We start from the raw sequence: 23,935 nt of genomic DNA, 5'->3' as shown, positions 1-23,935 counted from the left end.
TTAATGATTTTGACTTATAATTTCCTTTCTGTGCTAATTCAGGTTTTTGTGTATAGACTGTGCTGGCTTCTAAAAAATGAATTATCTACAGTCTATAATTATTAGACTAACAGAATTTATGTGTTCTTGATTGTTCAGTAGAACTTCAAGTGTAAACTATCTGGACATGGTGACCTTTTAAAAAGTAGACTTCAGTTTAGTTCATGTTTGGTCACGTCCATTTCTTCCCTTACCCTTGGTCAAATTTGATAACATATATATTCCTAGGAAATCACCCATTTCCTTGTAATTTTCAAATGTATTTCCATTTAATGTGGCATGTATTTATTTTTTCTTTAATCGCATTTGCCCAAGATTTGCCTATTTTATTCATTATTTTAAAGAACTATCTCTTGCTTTTATTTATCTTTCTTTCATCTACTTTTTTTCTTAAATTGGCTCCTTATGGTGTCCAGGACTATAGTGAGGTGAGTGAGGGGTACCAAAAAATTCAGTAGTCAAGAGAAACTATATTTTAATGCAATATTTTAAAAACTAAAATTAATGCAAAAAATCCATAATGGATCTAAATTTTAAATAAAAACAGCATCACTATTACTGATTTTTCCTTTTTGCCTCAGGCTCCAACATGGCTCAATGCAGCGCTGCTTCTTAGTTCATTTATTTTCAGGCTTGAAGAAAGCCTTTCAAAGTGTGGAAGTTGTAGACCACTCTCTGTTCTCTAAGACTGTGAAACACCTCTTAGACATCTTTGGTGAACTGTGCTATCTTTCTTTAGTGAACATTTATTAAGAGTCTTGTAAGACATACCACTGATGGATACAACGATGCCCCCAAAAGCTTAAATTCTAGAAGAAAGACATATGTACAAATGTGGAAAGTTTAGGTGACATTAGAGAAAAAAATTCAGAGAAAAAGTTATCTGACAATATCAGGCTTACAATTTTAACGCTTCTGGAATAACAGCTAAAATCCAGCAGGTGGTGGAATAAAATGAGTCACAGTGCAGTTTAGCTTACGGATTTTCCTAGTCAGAGATGTAATTTTACAGAGAAACTGATCATTACATATTTACATTTTTATTAACCTATTCATGAATTTTCATTGTATCTTTAATTTTTACAAATCAGAACATATGCATCAAAAGATTAAAGATTTTTAACCACCTTATATCCTTTCTAGGTACATGGCAGTATATAAACAAACAAAAGAAAAGCTCTCGTTTAAAATAGGTCCAGGAATTCAATTTAAGACAAAAGAAAACAAAAAACCAGAGGCAAACCCTCCTACAAGAAGATTATCTTAAGCTATCAAGTTTTAATAAAAAATGAGGCACTAATATTAGGCACCTTAGCTAGAATTATTATTGTACAAAAGATTAAGATTATTGTATTCTCTTGCAGTGCTTGTGTGACCTATTTTCTCCTGTTCAGAAAATTTTCAAATCTAATACAATTGATCTGAATGTCTATATAATGTACCTTTCATATATATCTTTGTTCATTATGAATAATGATAGCAATCTTGTATGTAGTAAAACATGTCAGAATGATTTTTTAACATGAATCCAAATTTAGGTTCAAATGCCTTGCTATAAGTCACAGAATTCATCACTATTCAAACCATCATGAGATCTCCAAATCCAGGCCCTGCTTTTTATCATGCTCCGTCATCTAACAATGTCATCACAGGATGGAGATGAATTCAGACAGTTGATTAACAACCTATGTTGACCTAACTAGGACCTGCAGAATTCTAAAAAGAAGTAAAAGATTGAATGACTGTCCCTGAGGAATTTACAATCTAATGGGATTAACAGTAGTAATAATTACACTTTACTGCTAATAATAAAAAAAAATACATGTAACTAACAAATATTTAAACAAATATATAGCCATACATTATGGACTAAAATACTATTCTGTCTAAAAACTGAGTGCATTTAATTCGATTTACAAGTGTCTGAGTGCCTACTAGGTGCAAGGTATTATATTAGATATTTTTTCTTACTAAATTTATAATCTAATAGTATGACCTACTTTAGGTTAATTTGCTAACTCTAAGATTATGAAAAGATAGCTAATAAAATAGCATATTTTATTTCTAAGTTGGATTTTTAAAAATAAAAATATAATAACCTAATATTAAATTACAAACGTTAAACTGAAATAAGGCAAGTTCTTGAAATAAGGCAAGTTTGGGATGTGATCTTGTTAACTATAGCAAAACGTTTCCTACTCTTACTTATTGGAGCTTATTCACATGGAAAACTAAATAACTGTTGAATTAAAAACATTTGCCCCATCTCTCCCCCAAATCTCACAATCCTTTTTAAAATTTATTTATTTTTTTTAAATTTCGTTGAAGTATAGTTGATTTACAATGTTGTGTTAATTTCTTTTGTACAGCAAAGAGACTCAGTTATACACATATATATTCTTTTTCATATTCTTTTCCATTATGGTTTGTCACAAGATACTGAATATAGTTCCCTGTGCTGTACAATAGGACCTTGCTGTTTATCCATCCTGTGTATAATAGTTTGCCTCTACTAATCCCAAACTCCCAGTTCTTTTCTCCCTACCCCTCTTCCCCCTTGGCAACCACAAGTCTGTTCTCTATATCTGTGAGTCTCTTTTTGTTTCATAGATATGTTGATTTGTGTCATATTTTAGATTCCACATATAAGTGTTATCATATGGTATTTGTCTTTCTCTTTCTGACTTCACTTAGTATGATAATCTTTAGGTCTATCCATGTTGCTACAAATGGTATTATTTCATTCTTTTTTATGGCTGAGTAATAGTCCATCACACACACACACACACACACACACACAGACACACACACACACACACACACCACATCTTCTTTATCCATTCATCTGTCAATGGACATTAGATTGTTTCCATGTCTTGGCTATTGTGAATAGTGCTGCTGTGAACATAGGGGTGCATGTATCTTTTTGAATTATATTTTTTTCTGAGCATATGCCCAGGAGTGGGGTTGCTGGGTCATATGGCAACTCTGTTTTTAGTTTTTTGAGGACGCTTCATACTGTTTTCCATAGTGGCTGCACCAATTTACATTCCCACCAACAGTGGAGGAGGGTTCCCTTTTCTCCACATCCTCTCCAGCATTTGTTATTTGTAGACTTTTTAATGATGGCCATTCTGACTGGCGTAAATCTCACAATCCTTTATTTTCATGTAGCTACTGGTATCTTATCTCTTTTTCAGTCTTCTTTTCCATCCCCCATTCACAGCTCTTCTCTTCATGCTCTGGCTTTGGGCAGTTTCATCCATTCTCATACTTGTAGTGACTCCTAAACCAACATCCGTAAACTTGACCTTTCTTGACTCTAGCATTTCTAATTAACCTCTAAACATTTCTTTCTTCTATGTATATTCCACCTAAAATTCAACCACTGAAACCAAATTCATCATCTTGCCTTCTTAACACTAGCATCATCTTCCAACACTCTTATTTCTGTTGGTGTAATAAGAGTGTCACATATGCTTTTACAGATTGTACTCTGAACAAAAGGACTCAGCTGAGGGTTGAGCAGGAGCTGAAACTATACTCTGTTCACAAGTGGTGCACTTGGGTGCTGGGCTGCGTCAGCCTTAAGCCTTTTAGTACTTCCTCCACCCAGAGAGGATGCCTTTGTCTAGTTCACACAAAGGTGGCATATGTGCTGTTGGAGGCCCTGAGTATCAACACCTTTTTCTTCTAGTCACCTATTTCAGAAACTCAGACTCTCCATTCATTCTTCCCTCTTTTAGTCCCCCAAATGTAATATGTTGTGTTTATCCCTTTCTGTTCTGCACACTGCTAGGAGCCCAGTGCAGCCCAATGCCTCATTCCTGAACTGTTCTAACAACCTTTTCATTTAACTCTTCCTTTTTGTCCTTCACCCTGCTACAGAGTACCCTTCATTAAAGCATAGTTTTGTCATTTCATTGCTCAAAAACTTCACAGTCCCATATTGCCTGTAAAAAACAAACTCTTCAGCCTGTCATTCTTCAACCAGCCATGGTCTAAAATATGCATGGTGCCTTGTGCAGTATCTTGTGTATTGTAATCACTCAGTAAATCTTTATTAAATTATTTAAGATCTCCTGTGATATTTTTCCAATGCCCACCTTCCACTTAGGTCCAACTAGTCCCCTGTGTGTGCCCTAGGCACCACTGTGAACTACTTTATATTTACAGAACCGGTACCCAGCTGTCCTGTCTTTATCACCTTGGTGTTGCTGAGGCACTCACCTGGGGCATTATCCATGCTCAGTCTCGCAAAGGCTATTTCTCTCTGTAGACTTTCCTTGTCCTGTTGCTGTCCTTTTCCCTTCCTTCCTTTAGACTGAATGACATCTTTATTATGGCTCACTTATCATTCTGTTTTCTTGTTTGTTTGTTTTTTTTTTTAATTTAATTAATTTATTTATTTACTTTTGGCTGTGTTGGATCTTCGTTTCTGTGCGAGGGCTTTCTCTAGTTGCGGCAAGCGGGGACCACTCTTCATCGTGATGCGCGGGCCTCTCACTATCGCGGCCTCTCTTATTGCGGAGCACAGGCTCCAGACGTGCAGGCTCAGTAGTTGTGGCTCACGGGCCTAGTTGCTCCGTGGCATGTAGGATCTTCCCAGACCAGGGCTCGAACCCGTGTCCCCTGCATTAGCAGGCAGATTCTCAACCACTGCGCCACCAGGGAAGCCCTGTTTTCTTGTTTTAAAGTCACTTTTAGTTTGTTCCTTCCACAAGATGTTAAGCTTCTTGAGGGTAACAAGTCTTTCTTACTTGTCTTTGCCTCCTCTTGTGCCCCAAGTTCAATGAGGAATATATAGATATTCAAAAATGTTTGTTAATTGAAAACCATCACCCGACCCAGTTTTAAATATGCACAAAAGACAGGTTGACTAACCATTCAGCTTTTCAGAAGAGAGGTACCATTACTGAAAGACAGAAAGGAAAAGAGATTATCTAGGAGACTGTTGTTTTTAAATTTTTTCCTGATAGCAGTGAGACAAAAGTAAGAACAAATTTTGATATCATTGGGATTAATATGTGAAACGTGATTGAAATAACTTATTCCACATTTTTTTTTTGGTAGAAAGATACTGAATTCCAGGAGCGTGAAAAGATTCTGTGTCCAGATTTTCTTTCAGTTGCCCAGATCACCGAAATGCTAGCAGAGGATGTAGATGGAGTTCAACAGTAAGTACTTCAATATTACAACCAAATATGGAACAGTTCTAGTTCTGCATCTATAAATGGTCATGATATGTTATTACACATTTTAAACCTTTTTCCAAAATATTTGTTATTATATTTTGCACAGATATATATATCCGGACTGTGGAACACAAAAATTCTCAAACAACTGACTTTTTCCACTGCTCAGCAGTCTTCTTTATGGGAGAAATGGATTTCAACCAACTTGCTAATCTTAATAGAGAATAGGGATTTATTGTTAAAAGCAGCCATTAGCATATGCCATCTTCTTTTCTCTTTCATTTGTAAAACTGTCAGTACGCACAAGAACCTTTAGGTCTTCTTTCTCATCATGACGAGTAAGATGTATTTTCTGTAATATTAATAGTGAATACATTTTATAATTTTGGAAATCCTGAATATTAGCCATCCACCTGTGATTTTTATTGGATATGAAGCTATGCTAAGTATTCTAATCTCATACATTTTGCTTAAATATGTGAATATAACTGAATTTATAGGCATCAGTTCTAATATACGTACATCCTATTCTTAAGGCCATTGATTTCTACAGTAGATCATTTACTTAGAACTCTAATATATACTCAGATATATCCACCACACGAATTCTGAAAAGGTGTTTTTAGTAATCATTCATTTAAAAAATTATCTCACTCTAATAATGGAAGCCTGATCGGTTATAATGTGTGGAGTGTGGGGACGATGTGATGATGTTCTGGACTGTAATGTTCCAGGGTAAGATTTCTGTAGGCCAGTCGTCTGGATGTAAGCAGGGCATTGTCGACCATAATGGGCACATGGAAAATGACTTAGTCAGTGGTTATCATTTGCAAATCTTACAAATATTATGGAATAGAGGTGATTTACTGCTGAGAAGGAAATATGACAGATGTACTTGCTGGAAGAGAGATTTGAGAAGGGAAGGCATATTAAGAGCAGGCAAATGACACTGACAGGCCTTTTCCTGAAATGCTCTTCACCTCCACTGCCTTCAAATCCTGCTAGAAATCCTGGTGATCTGTGATTTGGTCATACTACTTACTATCTGCATTTTTAGAAGTATTAGTCAATTAAAAATTTCACAGGTTTAAGAACTTCATGGTGATGTTACCATATTTATAGAAATGAATGCTCATTGGGAATTCTTATTTTTTAGTGTCAGAATTGATTAGAAAAATGCATCTATTGTATTAATATCACTGATTAAGCTTCAAGTAACTATTATCTTCGATTTCTAGGTAACCCCAAATGTTGTTGGTCATTGAAATGCAAAAAATAGGTATTTAAAACTAGGCAGACAGTAGATTAATATGATGTAAATGACATATATTTAATATAGTTTATAATTTATTTGTATTAAATAGTAAATACAAGATGTTATATTAAATGCAGTTAATATTAAATAAAATTTATTGCAAACGCTTTTTAGACTTGTGTATTTCTCATCACATCTTAAGTTGTACTGTGTATGACCATCTTTTGTGACAATCTTTTTCTCTTTTTCAATTACTGGCTCTCTTTTTTGTTAAATATCTAAATTCTAAAAGTATTTTTAATCTCTAAGAGGTGAGGTCTAGAAGAAAGTAAATGATACAGAGGGTGGTACAGAAGTTAGCTGTATAGAAACAACCAGGTTTAACAGCAGGTTGACCTAAAAGGTCATTCTTTTAGGATGTGCCTATGGCCATCTCATTAATAGAATTCACCTGAAGTAATCTCAAATTATAGGGCATCGATTTTGGATAAATGACACCAGTGTTATGTCAGGAGCCATTTCTTTGAAAAGTAATTCTCTTGAGGTTTTTTACATGATTTTTGTAACAGTAATCCTGAATTATTTGTAGTCAGTCATTCATTTTCCATTTAAAATAGCATTATTATAAATGGGGATTATATACCTTTCAAAATGACAGAAATATAATTGAGGTATCCTGTCACCAAGTGGCAAAAGTATGCCAAAATCATACAGTCTACGAAGTTATAAACCTACTAAAATAAATTATGGGACATTAGCACATTTCCCTACCTTTAAAAATTTTGTTGCATAAAAGCAACCAACCAAATGAAACATTAAAGTATCATTAAAGTATATTTCTGGAATACACTTCAAGCAAAGTTAAATGTCTGGGTACATTTCTCATCATTTCCTAACTACTATCTATGATTCATGTTTTAATGTAACCCTGATTTTATTTACAGATCCACCCAAATCCCTTTTGAAAAAAGGATAGGGACTAAATTGAAAATAACTATTTAAACACAGAAGTAAGGTGGAGAGATCTTTTAATAACCTTTCTATAATTGGTTTCCATGAGCTGTTCAGCTCTTGCCTTAAGGCTTATTTCTGCATGTCATCATATTTAAAAAATAAAAGGCACTCCAATTTCAAGAGCAGGCAAGAATAATGTAATATTTTTACTGAAATTCTTGGTGAGACAAAGTAGGTAGTTACATCACCTATCACTATAGCAAAACTTCCTAAATCACTATTAAGCATCTTTCTCTTTCCTTACATTCTCTCATGCTACATCTGTGGCCACCTCTCCCCTCTCCCCTGTTCCATCTCCCTTTATTCCCAGAGGAAAAGCTTACAAATTTACCAGTAAAATGCATGGAAACTTTGCATTCAAATCACAGCAGTATCTTACTCCTAATGCCTCCCTGCATAGTTTCCTTTGGAGTGAAATAACTGAATGAAGAATAGAAATGTTAAATATTTAGCCTGCAGTTCAAATTGAAGGTTAAGATTCAAATGGTACTAGGGAAAGTGATGGAGGGGACATTAGGGAAAGAGAGCAAAGGTGGAGGAAACTTAAAGAGACTTCACCAAAATAGTCTTAGGCAATTGTCTATTAATATATAGTTAAAACATTGAAAAAATAAAAATGTAAATCAAAGAACACATGCCACTATTCAGGTCAGATATTTAATTAAAACAATAACATGCAGATGAAGAATACACTTAGAAGGAAGACTAACTTTTGGAAACAGAAGAAAATGTTAGGCAAAAGCTGATGATTAAAGAGGGCATTGATTTCGTAAAACAAGAGATAAAAGAAGAGATTATAAAATACGTAAATAAGAAGCTTTTAGCACTAAGGCAAGAAACTAAGGTAAAGAATAAATCCAATATAGAACTTATCTTGCTGAAAATCAAGGCAGTAATGGAAAACAAATTTAAGAAAACATTCAAAATGCATATTACAGCAAGTAGAAGATGCTAGAATATACATCTAACTTAGTGTATCAGAAAAAAATACTTGAAACTTCATAAAATAAAAGTTTGATAGAAGATAAAATAAGAAAAGTAGCTGTTCAAAACTATCAAACAAATATACTCTTATTGTAAATTGCCAAAAAAAAGCTTTGATTTAGGGCTTCCCTGGTGGCGCAGTGGTTGAGAGTCTGCCTGCCAATGCAGGGGACACGGGTTTGAGCCCTGGTCTGGGAGGATCCCACATGCCGCGGAGCAACTAGGCCCGTGAGCCACAACTACTGAGCCTGCGCGTCTGGAGCTTGTGCTCCGCAACAAGAGAGGCCGCGTCAGTGAGAGGCCCGCGCACTGCGGTGAAGAGTGGCCCCCGCTTGCTGCAACTAGAGAAAGCCCTTGCACAGAAACGAAGACCCAACACAGTCAAAAATAAATAAGTAAATAAAATTCAAAAAAAAAAAGCTTTGATTTAAATATTTTAATAGAATAAAACTTCATGTATTACCTCATCTCTGGGATAAAGAAAGTCACCTAGAGAGGAAAATTAACAGGCAGGCCTCAGACTTTTCCTTAGCAACATTAGGTAGCAGAAATCAGTAGAGTGAAAAGTAGGTAAATTTAGGGAGTCAAAAGAATATAATTCAGAATAAAATACTAATGGGGTTGTTTTAGTTAATCCATGTATTGGGTGAGGTAGTATTTTATTTTCTATGTGGATAGTCAATGCTGCCAGCATCATTTTTGAAGAATTCATACTTCCCTCACTGATTTGAAATACTACCTCTGTCATATACCAATTCCCATATATATTGGGTCTGTTTCTGGGTTTTCTATCTGTTCCATTGGCCTATTTGTTGATTCCATTAAAATACCAAAAGTTTTTATTACTATAGACATTTTCTTACTGACTTTTACTTAAGACTAAATGGTATTATACATTAAACATTGGAAAATAAATCTTGCTGACTGATATACAGTGCAAATGGAAGATGCCTGGCTAGTGAGGTAACCTTCTAACCCAGATTGCCTCCCCATTCATTTCTGCATCTACCATTTGATTTGTGTGCTTGACAAAATGTATCAGTTGGGATGCTTTTAATTGCATGTAACATAAAAAACTGATCATATTGACCTAAAAATAAAGTATACATTTACACACACACACACACACACACACACACATACATGCGCGTATGTAAAATATCACATTCAGAGATAGATTGACTCCAGGGTTGGTTGACTCAAGTCCTCAATAGTATCAAGAAGTAAGGCTTAGTCTTAGGACTGATTTTTCTTATGGTTATAAAATAACTGCCAGCAGCAGCCAAAGCTACTTACTTACTCTTCTGATTTTTGTTCCACAGAAGAAAATGAACCTTACCATTAGTTATGAATTAACTAGAACAATTTAGGAGAGTGCTCACTGTAGATCAATAATTATTATAGAGAATGCCATATACTGAAAGGCCTTATATGGCATTATGAGAAGGGAGATGAGAACCATGACTGGCTGAAAAGACTCAGATCTCATTTGGGGTGTTGGGGTCTACGCAGATACTACTGTAAATGAAATGTATGTTAGAGAGTGAGTTAAATGCAACATCAGCTTTATTTGTTCCCAGACTTGTTTAATCTTGCTGTATTCATTATTCCGATTGTGTGATTTATTTCAGTATTGTAAATAATAAGGACTCTTCTTTTGTAAATGGCAGTATAAAGTTGTCACACACACACCCACCCACAAACACACATACACACACACACACACACACACACACACAGACATTCCCTCAGAAATCACATATAGGCATCAAGGAAATACCAATTCCATTTCTACTAACAAGGAGATGCTGAAAGCACAGACCGCAAAATGTGAGGATGCCCACCAGAAACACTGTAGATCAAGCAGAAGTGCAGGGGAAATTACAAGGAGGATGTACATAGTGGAAGATCTGAGAATAAGCTTAAAAATACACTTATTCTCCCAGGTGAGGAGAAAACCCTGAAGTGCCATTTCAAGAACCCTTGTTTGCAATAGCAAGACCAGAATACACAGGCTTAGAGCAGATACTTTCCATGTTTACAAGAAATAGATTGTTTATGTGATAGTAAAGAGAACCTATTCTACTTTTTTCCTTTTTCCCACTAACTGAAAAATGAATAAAAACTAGAATAATTGACATAAAATTATATCATATAGAAAACATCTTGTAATATGGCCAGGTTTGAGCATTAAGCAAGGAGGTTACATACAAAGACACTGCAAGAAAAAAATTGAAGAATAGAAAAAAGAAATGGCAGGCAAAGAAAATACACCAGAAGAATATGGCCATGAACAAACAAAAAATGGTCAAATATTTACCATGAGTTAAGAACACTTACGAAGCAATCACAAGAGCATAAGACAGATACAAAAATTCAAGGTAGAGATAAGAAAAGGTGATGAAACATTTTTTAAAGAAGTAGAAAAGGAGAGATCTCGCAGAGGTGAAATTTTTAAGCAGCCCAAGGGAGAATTAACACTGCTGAAAACACAAGGGACATAGAAGACAGTAACAAGAAAAGCATATAAAATGAAAAGGAAATTGACTTAAATTTTTTTTGAAGTTCAAAGAGAAAATTACAGTTACAGAAAAAAATGAGTAAAACATACATAATTGGAATTCTTTAAAAAAGAAAACAGAATGAATATTTAACAATCTAGTTCCAGAACATTGTCAGAAATAAAAGAAACTTGATTGTATACATGGAAAAAGACATTGAATTTGAGGGAAAAGGAAAACATGAAAAGTTACTATACTTCAAAGATGAAATGAAGAGGGGAGGAGAAAGAGATTTAGAAGAAGAAGTGGAGAAAGAAGACCAATAAGAGTTTGCATGCATACTCGCTCTCTTGCTCTCTCTCTCTGTTTCTCTTTTGAATGCCATTTTTGACTTAGGCTTTTGATATAACCATGGATATTTTTAGATTATGAGCATTAGAGAATTTTCATTCAAGAAAAATACCTGTTTTCAAAACTTAGAAAAGGAACTGTTCATTGTTTAATCAATTTTAATATCTGGATTTTTCTGTTACAGGAAACTGGAAAAGTTTTTGAATTTCAGAAATCTTCAAACCTGTTTAAAGGAAGCCAGTCTACTAGATTATTATGTATCTGGATTTTTGTGGGCAAGAGGAATGGACTTTTCTATTATTCAATATTCAAAATTTATGACCTTACTGGATATGTTACTTCATAATCTTAGAAGTAAGTACATTATTTTTTCTTTTTTTAAGAAAAGAAAATTTAATCCACTGTCTAAATCTTCTTCTGTCTAAATTAATGTTCTTCAGCAAAAGTCCTAATTTTATTGTTTTTTAGCAAAAATATAGTTCATATCTTCATTAAGTTGTAAAGCTTCAAATAATACTTAACAAGGCTAAAGTTCTCATAGTAATTAATTTGCTAGATATGTTACTTTCATTTTGAAATCTAATTAGTGCCATCCATCCCCAAAATGTCAAGTAGCTCAGATTTATCTAGATATTTTTTCATTTTTTTAGGTGTTTTCATCTCATCTTACCTGTAATTATTATTGGGATATCTCAGGATTACTGTTAAGAGGAGGTTCTTTGGTCAATATCAAAACCCCATGAAATAGACATTATTCACATACACTTATATTTTGTGACTTTTTTTCTTACATAAAATTGAAATGAGTTACTACAGGAAATTTGGAAATTCTTCCTTGGAGCAATTTTAAATGTGATGACTTTTGTTTGAGAATAAACAGAATTGCTACTTGGAAGGAGGAAAAGAAAGAAATCTATCGTTTATTTATTGCCAAGTCTGTGCTAGGCAATATGTTTGGTTCTAATCTTTAACGTACATTATGGAATGCAGAGCAACTCCTGCAGGGGAGGTATCGTAATCACTATTTCAGAGTTGAGCAAGCAGTCCAGAGAACAAAGTTGCATAGCTGGGAAGTGGAAGAACTAGAACTTCAATCTTAGAGTATATAATCAAAAGACCTTGAGCACAATAAACGTAAAGGTGTTTCTGACTCAGTTGAAAGACATGCTTGTGTCTATGGGAGACATCTTCCTTCCTTCCTCCCTCCCTCCTTCCTTCCCTCCCTTTCTCCCTTCCTTCCTTCCTTCCTTCCTTCCTTCCTTCCTTCCTTCCATCCTTCCTTCCTTCCTTCCTTTCTTCCTTCCTCCTTCCTTCCTTTTTGTCTCTTCTTTTCTTTTTGGTTCTTTGCTTGTTTTTAGTTTCTTTTTTTTTAATTTGGGCAGGTAGAAGACCTTGTCACCCCTAAAGAATTGTCACCATCATCCTAGTAAAATTTATGAATGGCTTTTGGTCACAAAAAGCTTATTCTGTTCTATGTATCAATTTCTAACTCTACAGATGCAGGGGAAATATTAAGTGAGTTAGCAGAATTAGTAGAGAAGCCACTTCTGCCCTACGTGTTCTTTCTGCTCCTCATCACCCTTAACAAGGGAAGAATTGGTAGTTCTTGTATGTGAGGAGAAGAAATCATTATTTTCCTTCTCTACAAATAGGAGAATTTCATCTTTGCTTTTACTTAGGTATGGGTGCCATGTTAAACATAAATAACTGTACCAATAGAAGAAAAAAATAATTGGTAATGAAAAAAATTATGTATGATATTAACTGACTGATTTCAAATTATCCTGCACATAAGAACATAGTATAAAACTAACACAAAAACTGAAGTCTCAGGTAGTTAGTCCTGAGACTAGTATTACAATTAAAAATACATATTTTATTAAGAGACCTGATAAATAATATAACATTGTTTCAGTTTCAGTTGTTGAACTACAACCTTCCAAAAAAGAATTCTTAGTAAATCATCAAAAAGACAGACTTTGGCTGTTTTTTTCCTCATGACACAAATATTTGTAGAATCTTTGAGTACTACATGTCTCGAAACATATTCTTTCAACACTGTTGCCGAAATTACTGGGCAAAGAACAATGTCAATATCAACCTGCACGGAAAATAATAATATTATTATTGCCAACAATAAGATGAAGTAGATATGGAGATTATATGGCAAAGACTTCAAAATAGCTATTATAAAAGAACTTAAATGAAAAGTTGTGCACATTGTTGAAACAAATGTTAAAATATAAAGAATCATGAAAGAAATGGAAGGTATAAAGAAGAAACAGATTAAAGTTTTAGAACCAAATCATACAGTGACCAAAATTAAAATCTCACTGGATGGAATCAATAGCAGAATGGAGAAATCAGTGAACTTGAAGATAGAGCAATAGAAATTATCCAATCTGCACAATACAGAGAAAAAAAGACTGGCAAGCAAATGAACAAAACATCATGGACCTGTGGGACAATGGAAGTTCTAATATACATATCATCAGAGTCCCAAAAGGAGAAAGACTACAGTGCTAAACAAACATTTGAAGAAGCAATGGATGAAAACTTCCCAAATTTAGCAAAAGACATAAACCTATAAATTCAAGATGCTGACTAGGCCACAAACAGGGTAAACCAAAAGAAAAACAACATTAACTAACTGGATCTAATTGACATTCAGAGAACAGTACACCCCAAAACAACAGAATAGTCATTCTTTTCAAGTGTGTATGGAACATTCACCAAGGTAGACTGTATCCTGGGTTATAAAACAACCTTAAATTTAAAATAATTGACTTAACTTCACTCTGTATGACAGACTCTAGGTCCCTCCACCTCACTACAAATAACTGAATTTCATTTCTTTTTATGGCTGAGTAATATTCCATTGTATATATGTGCCACGTCTTCTTTATCCCTTCATCTGTTGATGGACACTTAAGTTGCTTCCATGTCCTGGCTATTGTAAATAGAGCTGCAATGAACATTTTGGTACATGTCTCTTTTTGAATTATGGTTTTCTCAGGGTATATGCCCAGTAGTGGGATTGCTGGTTCGTATGGTAGTTCTATTTTTAGTTTTTTAAGGAACCTCCGTACTGTTCTCCATAGTGGCTGTATCAGTTTACATTCCCACCAACAGTGCAAGAGTGTTCCCTTTTCTCCACACCCTCTCCAGCATTTATTGTTTGTAGATTTTTTGATGATGGCCATTCTGATTGGTGTGAGGTAATACATCACTGTAGTTTTGATTTGCATTTCTCTAATGATTAATGATGTTGAGCATTCTTTCATGTGTTTGTTGACAATCTGTATATCTTCTTTGGAGAAATGTCTATTTAGGTCTTCTGCCTATTTCTGGATTGGGTTGTTTGTTTTTTTGATATTGAGCTGCATGAGCTGCTTGTAAATTTTGGAGATTAATCCTTTGTCAGTTGCTTCATTTGCAAATATTTTCTCCCATTCTGAGGGTTGTCTTTTCGTCTTGTTTATGGTTTCCTTTGCTGTGCAAAAGCTTTTAAGTTTCATTAGGTCCCATTTGTTTATTTTTGTTTTTATTTCCATTTCTCTAAGAGGTGGGTCAAAAAGGATCTTGCTGTGATTTATGTCATAGAATGTTCTGCCTATGTTTTCCTCTAAGAGTTTGATAGTGTCTGGCCTTACATTTAGTTCTTTAATCCATTTTGAGTTTATTTTTGTGTATGGTGTTAGGGAGTGTTCTAATTTCATTCTTTTACATGTAGCTGTCCAGTTTTCCCAGCACCACTTATTGAAGAGGCTGTCTTTTTTCCACTGTATATTCTTGCCTCCTTTATCAAAGATAATGTGACCATATGTGCGTGGGTTTATCTCTGGGCTTTCTATCCTGTTTCATTGATCTCTATTTCTGTTTTTATGCTGGTACCATACTGTCTTGATTACTGTAGCTTTGTAGTATAGTCTGAAGTCAGGGAGCCTGATTCCTCCAGCTCCATTTTTCTTTCTCAAGATTGCTTTGGCTATTTGGGGTCTTTTGTGTTTCCATACAAATTGCGAAATTTTTTGTTCTAGTTCTGTGAAAAATGCCAGTGGTAGTTTGATAGGGATTGCATTGAATCTGTAGATTGCTTTGGGTAGTAGAGTCATTTTCACAATGTTGATTCTTCCAATCCAAGAACATGGTATATCTCTCCATCTATTTGTATCATCTTTAATTTCTTTCATCAGTGTCTTATAATTTTCTGCATACAGTCTTTTGTCTCTTAGGTAGGAGTGAAGTAAGTCAGAAAGAGAAAAACAAATACCATATGCTAACACATATATATATGGAATCTTATAAAAATAAAAATGGTCATGAAGAACCTAGGGGCAAGAAGGGAATAAAGACACAGACCTACTAGAGAATGGACTTGAGGATATGGGGAGAGGGAAGGGTAAGCTGGGACAAAGTGAGAGAGTGGCATGGACATATATACACTACCAAATGTAAAATAGGTAGCTAGTGGGAAGCAGCCGCATAGCACAGGGAGATCAGCTCAGTGCTTTGTAACCACCTAGAGGGGTGGGATAGGGAGGGTGGGAGGGAGGGAGATGCAAGAGGAAAGAGATATGGGGACATAAGTATATGTATAACTGATTCACTTTGTTATAAAGCAGAAACTAACACACCATTGTAAAGCAATTATACTCCAATAAAGATGTTTAAAAATAAATAAATAAAGTAATTGAAATTATACAAATGTGTTTTCTGACCATAATGGAATTAAACAAGAAATTAATAATAGAAATATGTCAGGAAAATCTCTGAACACTTGGATATTAAACAGCACAGTTCTTAACAGTCCATGAGTCAAAAAGAAAGTCTCAACAGATATTAGAAAAAATTTTTAAGTAAATGGTAATAAAACATGACAATTTGTGTGATATAGTTGAGCTGATGATAAGAGGGAAGTTTCTATCAGTAAATGCTTATATTAGAAAAGAATACAGTCTAAAATGAATAAGCTTAAACTTTAGGAAGCCAGAAAAAAAGAGCATGGATCAAGCAGAAAGAAAGAAATAAACAGAAATCAATGAAATTGAAAATGGAAAACCAATGGAGAAAAATCAATGAAACAAAAATCAGGATCTTTGAAAAGGTCAATAAAATTGAGAAACATGAAGCAAAACTAAGAAAAAAGATAGAAGGCACAGGTTGTCATTATCAGATATAAAAAAGGGGTATCACTAAAGATCCTGCAGACATTAACAGAATATTAAGAGAATGCTAATTATATCCATACATTAGAAAACAAAAAGGAACTGACCAATTCTCAAAAACCACAAACTAACAAAACTCACCCAAGATGAAATAGACAACCTGATATTGCCATAATGATTTAAGAAATTGAGTTTGTTGCTAAAAACTTCTGGAAAAACTTCTTCAGTCCCAGATGTTTTCACTGGAAAATTCTATTAAACATTTAATGAAGAAATACCACCAATTATACATAACCTCTTCGAGAAACAGTGGAGGAAAGAACTCTTCCTAACTCATTTTATGGGGCTAAAATTATCTTCATACCAAAAGGTGACAAAGAGAAAGAGAGAAGAAGGAGAGGTGAGGGGAGAAGGAGAAGAAAAAGTAGAGGAAAGGTGGGGGAGTAGGGATAGGAGAAGGAGAAGAAATTACAGAGCAATATCCCTAATGAACATAAAAAACATTCCCAACAAAATGTCATCAAAATGAATCAGGCAATTTATAAAAAGAATAATACGTGTGACCAGTTGGGCTTTATCCCAGAAATTCAATGCTGGTTCAGTATTGAAAATCTGATCAATGTAAATAGTTGAAAGAACAAAAAACAAATGATCATGTAAATACATGCAGAGAAAGCATTTGACTAAATACAACATCCATTCATTATGTTTTTAAAGTCAGAAAATTAAGAAAAGAAGTGATATTTGTCAACCTCATAAAAGACATCTACAAAAAAGCCACCATCATACTTAGTGGTAGAAAGACCAGATTCTTTCCCCATAAGATCAGGGTCAAGGTAAGAATGTCTTCTCTCACCACTCCTATTCAACATAAGAATAGGAGTCTTAGCAATAAGTGCAGTATGGTGAGAAAAAGAAATAAAACACATGCAGATTGGAAAGGAAGGAATCAAGCAGTCCCTGTTCTTAGATGAAATGATGCTCTATATACAAAATTACACAGAATCAAAACAATTCCTAGAACTAATGAGTTTAGCAAGGTTGCAGGAATAAGGTCAAAACACAGAAGTCAGTTGTATTTCAGTATGCTAGCAATGTACATTGGTTACCAAAATTTTAACAGATAATATCATTTACAATAACTCAAAAAATAATAGAAGTACTTAAGTCTTAAGTATAAATCTAACAAAATGTACACAACTATATGTTAAAATGATGATCAAAGAAATAAAACCTAAACAAATGAAAAAACATACTGTGTCCTTGGATTAGAAGTCTCCACATGGTAAAGATGTCTTCTAAATTGATCTGTAGATTTAATGCAGTATCAATCCAAATCCCAGCAGGATTTTTTCTAGACATACTCATTGATTTTTTAAATTTATATGGAAAGGCTAAGGACCTAAAACAGCTAAAATTTTTTTGAAAAATAAGAGTAAAGCTGCATCCGTCTTACCACTCAATTTAAGAATTACTATAAAGTTACAGTAATGAAGTCAGTGTGGAATTAGTGAAGAGATGAACACATAAATTGATGGAACAGAAGACAGAATTCAGAAATAGACTCACACAAAAATGGTCATCTGATTTTTTTTTATAAATATGCAAAAGCAATTCAGTGGAACCAGGTAGCCTTTTCAATAAATGTTGTTGGACAACAACTGCTCATCTATTTTGAAAAAAATACACTTCAAGCTGAACTCTTCGCTTGATACAATTAAATCTAAATGGTTCAGATATAAATTTAAAATGTAAAACTATAAATCTTTTAGAAGAAAACATAGGAGAAAATCTTCATGACCTTGGGTTATCAAGAAGTTGTTAGACATGAACCCCAAAACATGACCCATAAAAAAAAATTGGATTTCATCAAATTTTAAAACTTTTGTTTTATGAACGTCATTGTTAAAAGAATGAAAAGACAAACTACAGACAGGGAAAAATATATTTGCAAATCACATATCTGAAAAAGGACTTGTAATATATAAAGAACTCTCAAAACTTAACACTAGGAAAACAAACAGCCCTATTAAAAATGGGCAAAACCATGAAAACGCATAACTTATGTTTAACCACCAGACAAACCCAAATTGAGGAACGTTGTACAAAATATTTGACCAGTCCTTTTCAAACTGATAAGGTTATCAAAAACAAGAAAAGTCAGAGAAACTATCAATCTAGGGGGACCTCAGGAGACATGACTACCAAGCGTGATGTGGTATCCTGGATGTGATCCTGGAACAGAAAAAGGACATTAAGTAAAAATTAAGGAAATCTAATAAAATATGGGCTTTAGTTAATTGTAATGTATAAAATTGGTTTATTAGTAGTAAATAAAGGTACCATGATAATGTTAGATGTTAAAAATAAGAGAAACTGTGTGGAGTATGCAGGAATTCTCAATACTATTTCTGTAATTTTTCTATAAATATAAATCTTTTCCAAAATAAAGTTTATCTTATTTTAAAAATGGGCAAAGAATTTGAACAAACCCTTCACCAAAGAAGATATAAGGATAGCAAATAAACTCCTGAAAAGTTGTTCAACATCATTTGTCATTAGGGAAGTATAAAATAAAACCATTATGACTAATATGTATAAAATAGATAACTAATAAGAACCTGCTGTATAAAAAATAAATAAAATAAAGATGTTCAAAGAAAAGAAAAACACCACTATGAAACCACTACACAACTGTTAGAATGGCTAAACTAAAAAATACTGACAATACCAAATGCTGACAAAGATACAGAGCACCTAGAACTCTTATGCTTTGCTTGTGGAAATGCAAAATGGCATAGCCACTCTGGACAGTAGTTGGCAGCATCTTATAAAATTATATCCCATCCATCCCACTCCTAGGCATTACTCTAAAGAAAGAAAAACATATGTTCACCCAAAAACCTGTGCACGAATGTTGTCTAGCAGCTCTATTCAAAAGTGCTCAAAACTGAAAACAAATCTGAATGTCTATCAATAGATGAACAGGTAAACAAACTATGGTACATCCATACAATGGAACACTACTCCGCAATAAAAGTGATTGAACCATGATAAGACAATTTGGATGCATCTCAGTAGCATCATACTGAGTTGAAGTCAGTCTCAAAAGATTGTGTACTGTATCATTACATTTCTGGGAAATTCTCAACAAGACACAACTATAGTAGTGGAGAACAAATCAGTGTTTGCCAGAGGCTGGGGTGAGGAGAGGATATAAAAGGATAGCATGAGGGAGTTTTTTGAGGTGATGTAACTTGTTCTGTATCACAATTGTAGTGGTGGTTACATGATCTTTACAAGTGTGTAAGTTCATAGAACTGTACACCAAAATGAAAAGTCAATTTCACTGTATAATTTTTAATAATATTTATGTATAAAAACAAAGATAAAAGATTTAGTGAAAGAAAATATATATGCTCTAACAAGAAATAGAAACTATGCAGAATAAACTTTAAAAAAAGTAATGCACAAGCCTGATATGAAGAAAACTTCAAAGAATTTTAAAATCACAAAGGAAGTTTTTAACATTTGGAAAAAACAATGTTCTTTGAAAGACCTAATGTCATAAAAATGCTAAATCTCACCAAGTTAATTTATAATATTAATAAGCCAATAAAAATGCCAACAGTTTTTTGTTAATGTTTTTACCTAGGGGTGGGTTACTAGGCAAGGTGATTCTAACAAAAAAATGTGGAAAATAAAAAAATAGAAATAGCCAGAAAAACTGTCTTTTAAAAGTGTAACAAGCTTTAGCGTATCTTAGTAGTAGTAGTACTAGTAGTAGTGTTATAAAATCTCAAGTATTTGAACACAGTGGTGAATCACTAAATAGACCAAAGGAACACAACAGAAAGTTAAGCAGTTGACCCAATCACTAGAATTCAGTATTTGGTAAAATGGCATTTCAAATCTGTGGTGAAAAGATAATTATTCAATAAATAATACTGGGACGACTGGGTATCCATCAAGAAAAAAATAAAATGAAATTGGATTCAAACATGTCTTTGTTTATAAACCAGAATACATCCAAATGGATCAAACCCTTAAATGTAAAATAAGTGGAGCCATAAAAATGTCAGAGAAAGACATGGGTTAATTTATTTATAGCCTTGGATGGGGAAGACCTTTATAATTATGCTTCAAAATTCTGAAGCCGTAAAGACGAAGATAGTTAAATTTGATATATGAAAGCCAGAAGTCTGCAATGAAAAAATACCAGAATCAAAATAAAATAAGAATTAGAAACTGGGAAAAACATTGCATCTCAGACATCAACAAACAATTAAGTTCTGTAATATAAAAAGAGCATGCAGAAGCAAGAAGAAAAAGACCAATAGTGCAACAGAAGAGTATGCCAAGGATATGACTAAAGAAATAAAAATGATTCTTAAACAAATGAAAAGTTCAGCCTTAAAGATAATAAGAAAAATGTTAATTAAAACTACACAGAAATGTCATTTGTCATATATCAAATTGACAAAACTGTAAAATTTTGGTAGCATTCTCAGCTGTTAAAGCTGTAAGAAAACAAGTATTCTCTATTTGTCTAATGGAAGTAAAAACCCCCTTGTGGAATGTAGGTTAGCAGCTGTCTATCACATTTACAAATGTACTGTCTCTTTGACAAATGTATTGTCTCTTCCTAGCAATCCAACTTTTGGGAATTTATCCTACATATCCACTGGCACACGTGTAACCTGACATGTATGTAAAGTCATTAGTTGCAGTAATGTTTGAAAAAGCAAAAGATTAGACACATCAACTGAAAACATCAGTGTGAATTCTTGTTTAACTTAATAGATATACAGATGAATAGTTGTTAAGTGTAAACACATATATACACATACTTCTTAGCTCTGTTCACAAAGAGGGCCAAAAAGCAGTGACATCCAGTGGCAGTGAGCATACCACCCAGGACCCAGTTCTTGGATTATAATTTCATTCTCCAGGAAAAGGAACCAGGACTCCTTAGAAAAATGGCTGATTATAGACCTAGAGCAGGGAACATAAAAGGTGAGCCTGGGGGTATCTTGTAGTGGCCAAAAGAAAGTGCCAAAAAAACAGAATGATGGGGGTATGTCAAAGAAATAGAGAAGCCAACTGAAAAAGCTCCCAGTGCCCAAAGTTAGAACAATTTGAACGAAATAACATAGTATTGAATTATAATCCAAAGTATAAAATTAACATCCATGAATCCATACTGATGGAAATTAATGATTGAATAAGTAATTAACTGGGGTAAAATAGACAAATCTCCCATGTAAAATTCCCAATAATTTATGTAGATACTTCACCCTCAACAAGTTGAACACCATTCCCCACCCCTTTAAGTGAGGGCTGCAAACCTCCTTCCAAAGATGTCAGTATGGAAAGAGGAAAAAATAGTAACTTTATAGTAGAGAAGCCTGACAGATACAACCTCAGCTAGGTGACTAAGGCTAACACCACTAGTGATGAGCCAGGTTAAATAGCAATACCCTAGATATAAAGTGATGAGAATGGCACTGTAGTCTTCCTCTCCAAAACCTTTAACCCCTGTCTAATTATGACAGAAGTATCAGATAAACCCAAATTTAAGGACATACTACAAAATATCTGACCAGTACTTCTCAAAACTGTCAAAGCCTTTAAAAACAAGGAAAATCTGAGAAACTGTGCTGTCTAAGGAGATTTGACAACTAAATGTAATGTGTCCTGGAGGGGATCCTGGGACAGAAAAAAGGCTTTAATAAAAACTAAAGAAATCCAAAGGGTGAACTTAAATAATAATAATATATCAGTATTTGCTCATTAGTTGTGTCAAATGTACCATAGCTATATTAACAATGGGGGAAACTGTGTATGAGGTATATGGGGACTCTCTGTGATATTCTTGCAACTTTTCTGTAAATCTAAAGCTACTCCAAAATTAAAAATTTACCTGTAGGGATTAGCCTATCCCTAAATTGGAATACTGTGCAGCGGTAAAAAAGGAAAGAATGAGGAAGGTTTTCTAGGTATCATATGTTGTTACTGAGTAGAGTGAGGTGCAGAATTGTATTCTTTTGTTTATAAAACACACAGAATTAGTATTTATCTATGTCTTTATTTGTGATATATACAAAGAAATGCTGGAAGAATACAGAAAAAACTAATAAAATTTTCTGTGCGAAGGGTGTAGGAACTGGGCACATGGATAACAGGATTGGAGGAAGTCTTCTCACAATACACCTTCACATATATTTTTTGAACCATGTGATTATGTCACCTATGAATTAAATTGTAAAAAGAAATACATGACATGAACAGTCTTAAGCTTTGCAACCTCTGAGCTGAGAATTCACAAACTAGAAACAGAATAAAGGAAAGTAGAAAAATTTCATGGATCTCACATTCCAAATTTGACAAGAGATTTCCATTTTAAACGTTTTCCATAACATAACTTATGAATATTTCTTTCATGTGAAACTTTATATTGTTGATATCAGTTCAAAAATGAATTTTTAAAACTTGAGCAGGATCCATCCAAGTACTCATAAACTATGAGAGAGTGAAAGTACGTATGTAAAACCTAACCGGAAAAAAGCAAGGGATCTAGTTTTCCTTCTGGCAAAAAAAAAAAAATCCTCTCAAATCTTTCGACCTAACAAGGTTATAGTTACCATCAGGAAAGAATGTAATCTTAGCCAAGTGTGCCAGGGAAGGAGGTAAAGTATGTTTATACTTAAACTAAGAGGTGGTGGAGTCCTGAGCACATAATGAGCGCTCCCATCCTATCCGGCAACATCTTCATGGAAAAAGCACCAAAGAGCACAGTTTGTGCTGTGAGCTGTAGTGTGGCCGACGGTTATTAATAGAATTCTAGTGTGGGGACTGTTACTTTATACTGACTTGGTTTCCGATCTATCCCTTGTCTCAGATTGTGCTACATTATCCACAAGATACTCTACAGACAACCCACCTGGAATCAAAGTAGATCAAACTAAAAGATTATGGAAAGTAGAATTTGTACAGTTATCTTAACAGTATATATATATATTTTTTAAAGATTTTTTGTTTTGGATGTGGACCATTTTTAAAGTCTTTATTGAGTTTGTTACGATATTGCTTTCTGTTTTATGTTTTGATTTTTTGGCCTCCAAGCGTGTGGGATCTTAGCTCCCTGATCAGGGATCGAACCTGCACCCCCTGCATCGGAAGGCGAAGTCTTAACCACTGGACCGCCAGAGAAGTCCCTTAACAGTATACATTTTGAGTTTTAGTTTTTCCAGGGCCTGACCAAGGACAGGATGTAGAGTATTAGACTGGGTATTTGGCCTCTATCTAGGTCGATGGGCCAAGATTGATTCTCCTCTATATAACATGACTTTGGTAAATAACCATAGAATGCTTTTCAGTTCTATGAAGTTGAATTGTTTTTCCTCCAAACAGTAATGATGATGATGA

General features: G+C 34.1%; 1 protein-coding gene across 6 annotated transcripts in view; it reads left to right on the top strand.

Annotated features, from left to right (window-relative positions):
• CABCOCO1 (ciliary associated calcium binding coiled-coil 1) overlaps nt 1-23,935 on the top strand; it is a 133,777-nt gene that overhangs the window by 5,250 nt on the left and 104,592 nt on the right. For all 6 annotated transcript variants that reach the window (XR_005016911.1, XM_036829544.1, XM_036829543.1 and 3 more), the window contains exons 2-3: nt 5,113-5,216; nt 11,524-11,693. Coding sequence is in view for 5 of the 6 variants with exons in the window: in XM_036829544.1 (XP_036685439.1) it covers nt 5,113-5,216; nt 11,524-11,693 (274 nt within the window). In the remaining variant the exon portion in view is untranslated. The remainder of the gene's footprint in view (nt 1-5,112; nt 5,217-11,523; nt 11,694-23,935) is intronic.

Source organism: Balaenoptera musculus, chromosome 16 (assembly GCF_009873245.2).
Source record: "Balaenoptera musculus isolate JJ_BM4_2016_0621 chromosome 16, mBalMus1.pri.v3, whole genome shotgun sequence".
Lineage (NCBI taxonomy): Eukaryota > Metazoa > Chordata > Mammalia > Artiodactyla > Balaenopteridae > Balaenoptera > Balaenoptera musculus.
This window is presented reverse-complemented; position numbering and strand designations above follow the sequence as displayed.